This window comes from Triturus cristatus, chromosome 8 (assembly GCF_964204655.1).
Source record: "Triturus cristatus chromosome 8, aTriCri1.1, whole genome shotgun sequence".
Lineage (NCBI taxonomy): Eukaryota > Metazoa > Chordata > Amphibia > Caudata > Salamandridae > Triturus > Triturus cristatus.
Window position 1 is genome coordinate 1,522,353,251 of NC_140591.1, and position 13,967 is coordinate 1,522,367,217.

The 13,967-nt window shown below is 46.0% G+C and overlaps 1 protein-coding gene across 1 annotated transcript in view; it reads left to right on the forward strand.

The window, feature by feature from the left end:
• The window catches only part of PGM2L1 (phosphoglucomutase 2 like 1), a 670,483-nt gene that overhangs the window by 527,576 nt on the left and 128,940 nt on the right, over positions 1 to 13,967 (forward strand). The window contains exon 11 of the mRNA XM_085623364.1: positions 4,431 to 4,560. Coding sequence (XP_085479490.1) covers positions 4,431 to 4,560 — 130 coding nt within the window. The remainder of the gene's footprint in view (positions 1 to 4,430; positions 4,561 to 13,967) is intronic.

Genomic DNA, 13,967 nt, shown 5'->3' on the forward strand with positions numbered 1-13,967 from the left:
GGAGGGTGGTTGCGAAGTTCCGGCTGATCTTTACCCTAACGAGACCTTCCTTACCTATGAGCAAGCGGAAGAGGCCTTTGGCCTTGGACGGGGACACTTCCTGCACTTCCGGGGACTTCAAGGTGTGGTGAAGGTCTCCTAGCCCCAGTACCCAGACATTCCACCACTGACCCACACCCTGGATGTCCTCCTTTCCTGCGGCAAGGGACGTAAACTGATTTCTCTCCTGTACAAGGCCATGAAACAGGACTCAACCCCCCGGTGCCGCCGTCCCGGGCCGCCTGGGAGGCTGATCTCTACGCCCTGCTGGAACAGAGACAATGGGCACGCATAGGCTCCCTCACACGCACGGTCTTATGCAACGCAAGGTTTAAACGGACGCACTTCCATTTTTTACACCGCACCTACCTAACCCCGGTATTCCTGAAGCGCATCTCTGGGGACAGGGGAGATGGATGCCCTAGATGTGCCGCTGTGAAAGCGGGCTTCCTACACTTAGCATGGGACTGTCCTTTGGGCAGGCAATTCTGGGTGGGGGTGGTGGAACGCATAGTTGCAGCTACAGGCCTTCGGATGGCAGTCGAACCCCTGCATTGCTTGCTCGCATTAGTCCGGAAACCCAAGAAAAAGAAAATATCGTATAAACTCCTACAATTAATGTTGGTACTAGCAAGGCGCAGGGTGGCGATAACTTGGATGGGGCAAAAGGCCCAGGAGGTACCCACTTGGCTTAGAGATGTCCGCGAGTGGTCCCTGGCTGAGGAAACCCACATGCAACTCACTCGAAGGGATGAGAAGCTGCAGGACGACTTAATGGCTTGCCGTGTCATGTGTGCGTCTGGGCTAGCAGAAGGGGAGTCCTCCCTACAGGGCACAACTGACAGTGAAGGCAGTGGGTTGGATCTGCCCGCTGGGTCTGGGTCTGACGGGGAGCGAGAGGGTCGACCCCAGTAGGGTTCACCGCATACATCAGTGCCATGCCTGGTTCCTTTCTCACGGTGCTTTAATTGTATGTTATTTTTCCTTTCCCCATGGGTCTGATCCCACCCTGATGCCGCCTGTAGTCCTAAGTGCCGCTAATAAGGTTGTCCATTTGCTTGCATACACGGATTTGATTCCAATTTGTGTGTACATGGTTTTTTATGATATATAAATTGAAAATAAACTTTAAAAAAAAAAAAATCGTTTTTATTCACACACAATTTATATTAATGATATTTTCCATTATCATTTCATACATTGTTGGGGAACAGTGTAAAAAGAATTGCAAAAGAATACTTTGTTTGCTCTCTGTGCAGTGGGCTTGCCAAAACCCTGCAAACACCACACGTCTGCAACAGGAACAGGTAGTTGTATATCATTTTTGTAGATCTGCCTTCTGTGCAAAATTTACAGGTGAAAGCCTTGTGACCCATTATTTTTTATTCTTACTTGCATCGCTGTGTTTTTACAGTTTAGAATTCTGCTTCTTTGGAAAAATCTGCTGCAAACTGGAAAAAATGACCCGTTGCTGAATTCATCATTTTGTGTGCTCTTCAGCAGTGAATATCATTCTGGCATCTCCAGTGGATGTCATATCTCCTTCCCCCTGCCCCCCCCCCCGCCAACTCCCTGCACATTGTGCATGTAGGTATAAAACACAAAGATCGTACATGGCCAGTTTTTTGAGTGGAGAAAAAATGTAAGCAGCTTCTAGTTTCTTGTTGAGGCCAGAAACACAACTCTTTACCTTTGCATTGTGTGTGGAAGAAGCTGTATGTCCATCCAAGGTTACATCATTTGTCGGTGTTAAATCAAATGGACAGCACAACATTGATGTTTTATGTAAGCAAACAGGGAGTCGCCAGATTTCAGCCACTGTCGAGAGAAGCTCATCTATAACAATCAAGATGTCAACAAAATCAGAGCATTTACTTATGAAAGACAAAACTCAAGCAACTACCTCAGTCACTCATTTCAAAGATCCCCAAATAGGAACTCAATGACATTCTTCCAAAGATGATTTTCAAACATGGGAAAAGCCAAAGCGACATCTTTTCTAAACCAGACAAATATGAAATGTCAATTCTTCACAGGGTGGCATCCATAAAGGGGATTATGGTGTAATGAATTTCCGATAGCATGGTCAAGGACATTGCCCCTTGATTGCCATAATCATCGCAAAAGTGAAGAGGGAAACATGCCTCATGAGCTTAATCCCCTGAACGCATTGCAGCCATTATTGGTTCATGGACTTAGAGTTAGGAGAAGTACCACCATTACCATTGGGATGCAAATTTCCTGAGCAGAAACCACATGCAGGTCCCTTATCATAGTCTGGGATCATTGCAATTATTGGTGTGGCTCCTGTCATGTATTCTTGCTCCTAGATCTTCCTGCAAGTTGCAAGGCCACTTTAGCAGAGGCCAGAGCCAGGTCCAATAATAGAAATTCAGTCACAAAATGGAAAACATTTTGCATTTGATGGTCATTAAAAAGGGTTGTATCCATTTTCTGTCCGGCCCCATTGGATTCTGCCATATCTGCTCAAAACGGCATGCACTCATTCGTCCAAGTTCAAAGAGCAGACATATAAAGGTGCATCAGCTCACTTTACATCCTTCAATATGGTCTCACAGGTTACCTAAGAAAATTCTGTCCCTCAATCAAATGGGAATTTATTTAACACAGTTTTATCCAAGTTGATAAAAGTTCCCTTGAACTAATTCATTCACAGATCCAGTTTTAAACATCCCTCCTGGAGGTTGGTACTGTTGCATGCTGTTACCTCAGCTAGTAGAGTCGGTGAGATAAGTGTTTGTGTAAGTAACCATACTTACACTTCACTAAAGGCAATGTGATGCTCCCTATGAACCTGTGATTCATTCCAAAACTTCCTCTGGAATTTTACTTAAATGAGCAACAGTTCTAAAAGCGTTCTTCTAAACCCCGTTGATGCAGCAGAAATGCCCTACACTCTCAAGATGTATCCAGATGATTAAAGTTTTATCTGGACATAACAAAAGACTTAAGAAACAATTACAAGTCAAGAACGCTATTACTAGTATTGTTCTCCAACCCAAAGAAAGGATTTCCCTTTGTCAAAGCAAGGAATTTCGAGATGGGTAGCTCCTGTCAGATGAATGTGGGTATCCTCTTTTGCAGACCGCTACTATATGTTCCACCAGTAGAATGGCTAAATCTGCCGCCCCTACACTGGAGTACCGATTACTAACATTTGCCGAGCAGCTTGGACAAACTTACACCTTCACGTAACATTATTGCTTGATCACAGTGACAGACTGAGGAACAACGGTGGAACAAGCAGCAGTTAGTCATCTTTTAGATCAAGGTGAGCTATACTGTTCTTCCTTTCGTCATCATGTAATAATGCTTGCTATTATCTTTTAAGTACGTGAATCTATGAAAGATTGAAGGAAAAAGTTGCTTACTTAAAACTTTAGTTCTCCTTTTTGGCAACTTTCATAGATTCACATATGGCTTCCCTCCTCCCCTTACATGCGTCTTAGTTTTCAATAAATAATAAATTTCACACCGTGCTGTAAATATAAGATGCAGTGGCCTCTGGGAGGGTGGACGGTCAGGGCATTCTTTCTCGATTTTCTGGACGATGGATTTTTTGTATTGATGTTCTTTAGATACAAATGTGACACGGTCTAAAGGCCTTTCAGACTTGTTATGCTCTCAGACTGCTTTAGTAGGGTAACATGGAACTCCAATCTCATCAACGGGGAATGATTCAAGCATGTGAATCTATTAAAGATAACAGAGAACTAAAGTTAGAGGTTAGTAACTTTTTTCTGCTAACCCATGCTGTTTACAAGTACTCACTAGCAAAAAGATGTGTATGCAGTTTAGGTTGATTTTCTAAAATATTTTTTTTTGCCCCCAATCATCTTTGAATTGGAAATAGTGTGATTCCCCCCCCCACACCCTTCTTTTAACGGTTTTTAGTTTGCTTTAGCGAAAGGCGTGTTGCTGAAAACTAATAGAATGTAATATATTTGGACTAACTAATTTGTACACTATACTAAAATTAGAAAAGTAAGACTAGATGAATGAAGTGATACTTCACTAATTACTCAACTGTACTCTTCCTTTAACTAAGTCCTATTTTACCTTGTAATAGTCCTTGCACCTTCCTTTTTATCGATGTGTATGTTTCCAGGATTTGTTTCATCATTGTACCACTGAGACTGTTGAGGAACGGTAGGACTCCTGGGATTGAGTTTATGGATGGGCAGCACTTTACATTCAACTGGAGATGCGCAGTCATGACACATGAATCTTCCTACTGCATCCCATTCTAAACCCTTTTTGTCTTAATCCCCACATTTGAAATTGTGCTGTTTGCTATCAAGTCTCCCCAGCCACTCTCTATTATGGTGTAAAGTAACAATTTTTTATTGCTTTACTTTATTTATATAAAGGGTTTATGTGTGGAACAGCAGTACTGGATAAAGATGGAGTGAGTGCTGCAGTTGTCACAGCGGAACTGGCATCTTACCTGCAACAAAAGAACTTGACCCTTGTCCAGCAGCTTGCTAACATTTATGAAAGGTGAGTTGTACACCCATTTCAGTACTGTCTGTTATATATTCTATTGTTGTTTTGTGTGTTTAGTAAGTAAAACTAATGATTTGTATGGATTTCCAATCTATCCGAGCCTTTCAATTCTGACAAAGATGTGTAGTAATTATTTAATGTTATCAGCAAGTATTATCTTCTGAGATTATTTGTGCCATCGAGGGAAAATTGTCTTAGTTTGATGCCAATGCTCTCTTATCTTAATTTTATTTGATACTTATTAAAATATTGCATTCTTTTTCACTGACTTGTGGTGACATATGAGGTTTCATCTTCAGCGCATGCTGCCAGACGACCAATCTGGAATGGGTGCTTTTTGAATGAAATGGATTTACCTCTCAATAAAGACTAGAAACATTGTGAAGAGACAAGAAATCATGTCTTCTTTACAAATCTACATCGAATAGGTTGATTACAGTGCAGTATTTATAAATCTTTTTCATTCAGGTTTTGAGAAGAACATTCTTCAAAAAGTCCCACATGTTATAAGCAATACCAAAGTCACGACTTCTCCCCCACTTTCCATCCTTTGCAACCTATTTGGTATACTGAGCACCAGATGAACAACCATAAAAACTGGTGTAGAAAATCAAGCATTGGTAAAGTCAATAGGCCTGGCATTGTTTGCCAACCTTCTGGGAATTATTGTTTTGCTTTATCATACTTTTTACAACCTCTGTATTGAAAAACGCCGGGCAGTCATTATTCTAAAAAAGCAATTTGCTAAAGGCAAAAAAAAAGTTTATCTCAAAAAACACACTGTTAGAAATGGGGGTCTCTAGTTGATAGAGCTATGCTCCTTGTCCAACTAGGGACCCTTCCTTCTAGTCAGGATAAGAGAGTTGCATACCTAGATAACCCCTGCTCGCCCGCTTGGTAGTGTGGTACGAGCAGACAGGTTTCTCTCAGAGGCAATGTGTAAAGCGTTTGTACATAACACACACAGTAACACAGTGAAAACACTACAAATTGACACCACATCAGTTTTAAAAAATAAAGTATTTTTATCTAAAGCAAACGAAACCAAAACAACAAACATCCAACATACACTTCTCAAAATATGACATTTAAAAGGTTTCAAGGAATTCTGTCCATAGAAATCTATGGATGTGAGATTTTTACACGAAGTACCTCAAATGCATCAAAATCCACAAGGTAGAAACGTAGCAGAGGATTGAAGCATTGGAAAACACAGCGATGCGACGGTTCTGCTTCACGCAGGAGAAAAGATGTGTTGAATCCAGACTGTAGGGGAAAGTAATGCGTCGATTTCCTATGCGATTCTGGTCTGCAGATGTTGCGTCGAGAAAAAACTTGCCACACAGGTGCTATGCGTGAGAAAATTCAGGCGCTGCATAGATTTCCGTAGCCGCTGACTGGTGATGCGCTGATTCTTTTAGCCACACTGCGGGGCCTTTGTTATAGTCAGTGTGCAGCATTTTCTTGGGCCTCAGGCAGGCGCTGCATCGGTTTCTTCGGCTGCACAAGGGTATGCGTCGGGAATTTCTCCCACACTGCGGTGCTGCGTCAGATAATATAGCCGCGAGAAGAGTAAATCATTGATTTTGTAGATTTATTCAGTTCTTTACAGCTTTCTGTAGCAGGAACAACCTCCAGTGACCCAGAATTGGACGAGGCACTCCCAGTCATGTCAGAACTCCCAACAGTATAGTTCGAGAAGACTGTAGGTGAAGTCTTTGTGTCCCTGAGACTTCAGAACAGGAGGCAAGCACACACAAGCCCTTGGAGATTCTTTTCAAGCAGGTTTCACAGCAAAGTCCAGTCTTTGTCCTCTCCTTGGCAGAAGCAGCAACTGTAGGCCAACCCAGCAAAGCAACACACAGCAGAGGGGTAGTCTCCTCCTCACAGCTCTTCAGCCCTACTCCTTGGAAGAGGTTCCTCTTGATTCCAGAAGTAATCTAAAGTTCTAGGGTTTAGGGCTAATACGTATACCCCTTTTTCCCTTTGAAGTCCTTGTTCAGAAAGTCTCCTTGTCGAGTAAAACCATATCTCTCCTCCCCGGTCCAGTTTCACTACATGAGGTGGAGACAGCGTTGTGCAGAGTAGCCACAGCCTATTCGGGTGTCAGTGACAACTCCTGCCACCACTCTAGCCCGGGATGGCCCATCAGCATATGCAGGGCACACCTCAGCTCTCTTTGTGTGAGTCTGGAGTGAATGCACACACCGCCTCTGTCAGTCTAAAACCAGACGGTGAATCCAGAAGCAGGCAGAGGCATACAGGATGGTTAAAAAAGAAAATGACCACTTTTTAAAAGTGCAATTTTCAAACACAATTTACAAACCACCATTACTGAAAGGTGTGTTATTCAATTCCGAGCTCAGAGAGCCTAAACTCCAAATCTCTAGCTGTTCTCAATTGAAAGTTACACTTCTAAAAGGTTACTAGGCAGCTCCAATGATAGCCTATGGGAGAGCTGGTCTTTGTTATAGTAAAAAAGGAAATTCACAGTATTTCACTATCAGGATATGTAAAACACATCAGTACATGTCCTACCTTTCACATACACTGCACCCTGCCCAGCAGGGCAGCTTGGGCATACCTTAGGGGTGACTTATATGTAAGAAAAGGGAAGGTTAAGGCCTGGCAAGTGGGTGCACTTGCCAGGTCAACATGGCAGTTAGAGACTGCATGTGTAGACAGTGTAGTGGCAGTTCTGAGACACATTTGAAAGGCTACTTGTGTGGGTGGCACAATCAGTGCTGCAGGCCCACTAGTAGCATTTGATTTACAGGCCCTGGTCACACACAGTGCACTTTACTAGGGACTTACTAGTAAGTTAAATATGCCAAACGGGGATAACCAATCAGAATCACAATTTACACAGAGAGCATATGCACTTTAGCTCTGATCAGCAGTGGTAAAGTACCCAGAGTCCTAAAGCCAACTGAAATAGGTCAGACAAATAGGAGGCAAAAGGCAAAACATTTGGGTATAAACTTGCCATTAAAAGGGGCAGGTCCAACACACACACACAAATATTACTATAGTACTCCCTGGCAGTTAAGGGAACTACTTTGTTTGGATGTGTTCCTTGTCAAAGGGTGGCATGCTGTAACTCATAGTGAAGTCAGCCAGTGGCTGAAGTGGGCGGATACATTCCCCCTTAATACGTGCTGGAGTGAGTGGAAGAAAAAGTGAATGACCCCGATTTACAGACTAATGGATGAAGTCTGGCAGAAACCCCTATAATTGATTACCTTATAACCATAATTTCAATAAAATCAAAAGGTCTTGACTAACACAGATCTAAAAAAAACTCAAATCAGTCTGCCATTGGTTGCAAGCCTCTTGCCTTTGAGAAAAACGAAGAAAGAAAGGAAAAGAGAGAGAAAGAAAAAAGGAACAAGAAAGGGAGAAAAGATTGTAAGAGGAAGTAACGCAGAAAGGAAAGAACGAGGAAGGGAGGAAAGTGGAAGGAAAGAAAAAAAGGAAGGAAACACGAAACGTAAGTAGCGAAAGATAGAAAGAAGGAAGGAAGGGAGAAAGGAAAGAAAGAGGGAGGGAGGAAAGTGGAAGACAGTACAAAAAAGAAGGAAGGAAAGACAAAAAGGATGAAATGATAGGATAGAAAGAAAAGGAAGGAATTAAGGAAAAAGAAATGAAAGGAAGGAAAGAGGGAAAGTAGAAAGGAAAAGACAGATGGAAAAAGAAATAAGGAAAGAAAGGAAAGAAGGATGGCAAGAAGGAAATAAAGGAAGTGAAAAAGAGGAAGGGAACAAAGAATGCAAGACAGAAAGAAAAAGGGGAGAAAAAGAAAAAAGAAAGGGATGTAGAGAAGGGAAAGAAAAGAGAATAGAAAGAAAGTCAAGAAGGCAAGAAAAAGAAAGTAGAGAAAGAAAGAAGTGGAGTACTGGAAAGAAGAGAGAAAAAGGCAAAGAACGAGCCGGAAAGAAGGAAAGTAACAATGAAAGAAGGCAAGAAATAACTAAAGTAAAAAAGAGAAAGAAAAGGCAAAAGATAGCGGGAATGTAAAAAAAAAAGTAGAAAGAGCATATTACAGAACAGGTACAGATGGACACAGTCTGATATGCTGTGAAATAGCAGCAGTCAGAGTAGCAAGTTAAACAGCATTAGCACGAGATGGGATTTGATAAAAATGGAATGTGCATCAGAAGTGTTGTGCTATCACATCAGGCTCAAACACAAAGGCAATACTAAATTGATTATTAGGTAAAAACAAAGGCACTGGTACAAAAGGGAACTAGGTTGTGTGTACGTGCTCATTGTGAAAGAGCAAAATGCAGTCGCTCAAAGTGAAGTTATCCAGTGGCTTAAGTGGGCAGATCCACTGCCCCAGGCTATATGCTGAAGTGGGCGGAAGCAAAATGCGAATGACACACATGGATGAAGAGAGGTTGCTGAAAGCTCCTCTATGTAAGTATATTATACATATTTTAGTAAAATTAGAAGGTCCTGGTTCACGCCAGACCTAAAACTAAAATCCTTGGTTTTAAATCTTGACAGGAGCCACATAGCAACCATCCCTACTGGTACCCAAACCGTGTCCCCAACAGCACATCAACAATCTGCCTACTTAGCACACGTTTTTTTCCCATATGCTAAGCAGAATACGGAGAAATGCCTTTTGTGGAGTGGTCACTCTTTTTGTTGTTCTCTGTTTGCTGTCTCCCCTTTTATGGAGACCCAACTTTATTTATGCTCTCTATCAGCTCCTGTTAACAAACACATCCCGACTGGAGGAAGACTTGCTGCTGCTGCTTTATTTCAGATCGTGACTACCAGATTACGATCGGTTCTGTTCTACCTGTAAGGAGATTGCCACCACTTTTCCCCTAGCATCCGGATTTGGCTTATAGATATTCCTGGCTGGGGTTTTGATCCAAAGGACATCTCCTTCATGATATTCCTCATAATCGATGGAGGCTCATTGATCCTTTATTACATTTAACGCCCTGAAGAAGTCCTGTATCAGGACGAAACGCGTCGGCTGTGTTGTGTTCCTAGCATGAAAATGGAATAAAGAGATGATATCACGGAACTCTCTCTCTCTCTCTCATTGATTGGATTTGGATTATGTAATTGTTCTAACCGACTTGATTGAATTAGTGTGGTGCACCTGTGCTTTTGTTTTAAACATCAGCTGATAAACATGTTGCAGCAAGCAGCTCTCTTTAGTATATAGAGACAGTGCTCTGTACTTGCTTTCATATGATAAATCTCAGTCCAGTGAGTTAATGCCTTTTAATTTACGTTTGATGAACACTTTCCTGTGTAGAGATGAAGAAAGGGGGCTAGTACAAAAAGATAAAACTCTTGACTTTACTGTGTTATGGACACTTCCACTTCTAGGTAAAATAGACTCTTGGCTGTGAGCTGCCAACTGGTCTGCACTACCAGTCATAGCCAGTCGCAGGTTTGATAACTCCATTCCAGGATCCTCTAATTCTGGGATCTTTTCAACACATACATCTATGAGTACTTGAGGACCTGCCCTGTGTGTAATAACCATCTGTTATTTAGCGACAAGGTGCCCAAGGGGTGACTGTGTTTTACAAACACACATTATGTTAAATAAGACTTGTTTCTTAAAATGTTACCAGAAAAAAACTGCTGTACATTTTTTTGTGATTGTTTGATTTAGCTCAACAGAAGCTCCAGTATAATAAAAGCTTCCTGTACCAAAACCTTGTGCCCAATAGCACATCAGCGATCTGCCTACATAGTTTTTTTTTCCATCTGTCAGACACAAAGCAGGAATTGACTTCTATGTAGTCTTCTCTCTTTTTGGTGGTATTCTATGTTTTCTGTCCTCTCTTCGTCTCCATGAAAGGCTTAGAAGATATCACAGGAAAGTGCCTTTGACTGTAATTCACCAAACAAGAACAGCATTTTGGAGCAAAACAGATTTCCGAAGCTAAATTCGCTTACTAGGTTGAGCAAGCATCCCAAAAGGATCCATGTACTAAATCAACAGTATATGTTCTGTAGTAGGGGATCTCTGTGTATAGTCATAATCTAGTGAATAGTCCCGCCCATGTGCGCGGACCCCGGAGCAATAAAAAATAATCTCTAAAAGGTGACAAATCATGCAGACCTGCATACACCTTTAAGAGAGAATTTAATTTAAAGACAGATAATGCAGCCTATACCCACAGGCTACACTGTCCAGTACTTCAACTAGAATTCCACCAAAATCCACAACAGCACTGCCTGTCCAGTTTTTCTCCACATAGGAAAAAACCCTGCCTCTACCAGCAAAAGCCTCTGGAATGATAGAGAGGAAGGAGTGGACAGACAAGCCCCATAGGCTGCCATTATGTGGCTTGGAACAGGATACTGTGCCTTTAAGAAAACTTTCCAGTTTTCCAGAACTTTCCCCAGTATCCCAGAATGCCCAGCAGGTCCCATTTACTTTCAGTTCTTTTTTCCGGCTCCTGCTAGCAGGACCCTGGAGCATTGAGCTCTACCTTTTTCAAGGTTTTCATTGAGATTTTGGCAATTTTTGTCACTTTTTCTTGTGTTTAGTAGCTGGTACTGTCAACATGCCTGGCTTGTTCGACAAGTGCCCGGAATGTGGTCGAAAGAAGGCTAAAACTGACCCACACGAGGTGTGCATAGCTTGCCTTCCCCAGTCCCACGTGCCTGAAAGCTGTACCATCTGCCACTCGTTTTCAGCAAGAACCCTGAGGGACAGGATGAAGAGCAGGCTTCAAGCTCTGGAGGAGCGAAGACTGAAGGCACCAGGTGGGTCTGGAGGGGCTGATTTGGCCCATACTGAGGCCTCTGGGGGGCTCCCCAGGGGCAGGAAGACCAGTAAGCGCTCCCGCTCCCCGTCGACGTCGAGGGCGTCGACGGCGACGTCGAGGAGGATGACCACCGTCTGTTCGCCGTCTCCCCAGGGCTCTGGGGAGAAACGGCGTCGACGATCGCCGTCGAGGGACCTGAATAGGCCGCCGTCGACTACATCGGCGTCGTCGGCGACGACGCCGTCTTCGACTGCGTCCAGCGGTCGACGTCGAGAGAAGACCCGGCGTCGGCGTTCGGCGTCGAGGGATCGCAGCTCGCCGTCGATGAAGAGAAGGAGGTCGAGGCGAAGATCACCGTCGAGGCGGAGATCGCCGTCGAGGCGAAGGTCGCCGTCGAGGCGGAGGTCGCCGTCGAGGCGGAGGTCGCCGTCGAGGCGGAGGTCGCCGTCGAGGCGGAGGTCGCCGTCGAGGCGGAGGTCGCCGTCGAGACATAAGTCGACGCCGAGAAGATCGCCGTCGAGGCACAGGTCGACGTCGAGGCACACGTCGACGTCGAGGAAGAGAGAGTCGCCGGGATCGGTGTACTCAGTGGTGTATACCCCGCCTCGGAGGTCTCCGTCGCCTCCTCCTCTCCCACCTCTGCCACCGCCTCCTCCACCACCGCCACCTCCTCCACCACCGTCTCCACCTCCTCCACCGCCTCCTCCGCGGCCGCGGACTCTGTCTCCGCCACCCCGGCCTCTGTTGCTGCCAAGCACTCCTGCGGTGCCGCCGCCGGTCCCCCCGAGGTCGGTTTCCCTTCCACGGTACCCGACTCCGCCGCAAGGGACCCCGAAGCCACGACGCCCACGGTCGCCTGGACCAGCGAGACCGGCGGACAGGCCTAAGCCGAAGAGGTCGCGCTCCCGCTCTCACAGGAGGCGACGATCGCGGAGCCGAGGGCGATCTTCGTCAGACTCTAGACGACGCCGCAGAAGGTATAGGTCCAGGTCGCGCTCCTCGGACAGGGACCTTTCCCCGACGCTGTCGGACTCCCCGGGGACTAGGGTGTCGCCGGTGGACGACTTGGTCTCGTTCCAGGAGGTGCTGTTGCGAGGGGCTGCGAAGCTGAATATCACGGTGACGGTTCCAACACCCACGACGTCCGTGATATTTGAGACGCTTCATAAAAGACACTTGTCTCGCCCCCTCCTGCCTCTCGTGCCTGGACTGGTGGAACCAGCTTTGGAACTGTTCCTCACTCCCGCAACAGCGAAGGCCGCTCCGTCCAGGCTCATGAAGAAATATAGGGCCCCGGAGTCGGATCCGTCATTCTTGAGAGGGGACCCGAAACCGGATTCGGTTATCGTGACGGCGGCGAGAAAACAACATGCGACCGCCCCGGCCTCCACGGTGCCACCGGACAAGGAAAGCCGCTGGCTGGACTCTGCGGGCAGGAAGGTGTGTGGTACCGCCGCCACCACGATGAAGGCGGCGAGTGCAGGGGCGTTGTTGGGCCGTTACGACTGGGCCCTGTGGGAATCCCTGCAGCAATATGCGGACCTCCTGCCACGAGACAAGAAGGAGGACTTCTTGGAGACGGTGCGCGAAGGCATGCTGGTTTCTAACCAAACGATCAGCGCAGCAGCGGATATATCGCTATTGGCCGCCCACGCCTACTGTCATGGCGTCCACCAGCGGCGCCATTCCTGGTTGCGCCTGACGTCCCTCAAGCCGGAGGCGCAGCAGAGAGTGGCCAACCTGCCCTTCTCGGGGGAAACCCTGTTCGGGAAGCATGCGGACGATGAAATGGCCCGCATGAAGGCTGAAGCGGAAACCCTGACGGCCGTCGGGTTAGAGAAGGCCGAGAAAAAGAAACGACCGTTCCAGAGGAGGTTCGGGTCGTCGGGCCGAGGGCGTGGGCAGGGCTCGGGACAGCAGCAGCCACAACAGCAGCAGTTCCGCAAGCCCTTCCAGAAGCGCCAGAGGGGTAGAGGTGGCCAGCAGGCTACTACCACAAACAAGGGCCCGGCCGGGTCTCGGCCCTGAGCTGTTACTTCCCCCTCAACCGTTACCCACTCCAGTGGGGGGAAGCATTCGATTTTTTCCGGCAGAGTGGAGAAAAATTACTCAGGACAAGTGGGTGCTGAATATTGTTTGCAATGGATACAGTCTTCGGTTCATCAGCCCGCCTCCAGCGATTCCGCCGGTCAGCTCTCGCTTCCAGCTGAGGGAGCTCCAGGCGGAGGCAGACATCTTGTTGAGAAAAAAGGCGGTAGAAGACGTACCTTTGTCTCAAAGAGGAAGAGGTCTGTACTCTCGGTTCTTCCTCGTTCGCAAGAAGGACAAGAACGAGTTCAGGCCCATTCTGGATTTGCGACAAGCAAACAAGTGGATTCGCAGAGAGAAGTTTCGCATGCTATCGTTGCACCAGATTTACCCTCAGCTGCAACGGGGAGACTGGCTCTGTGCCATAGATCTACAGGATGCGTACTTCCATGTGCCAATAGCACAGAAGCACAGGAAGTTCCTGCGATTCCAAGTCGGCGCCAATCACTATCAATACACAGTACTGCCATTCGGGCTAAAGTCTGCTCCCAGGACTTTTTCGAAGTGCATGGCGGTGGTGGCGGCACACCTGCGGAGGAACAAGGTGTTTGTCTACCCGTA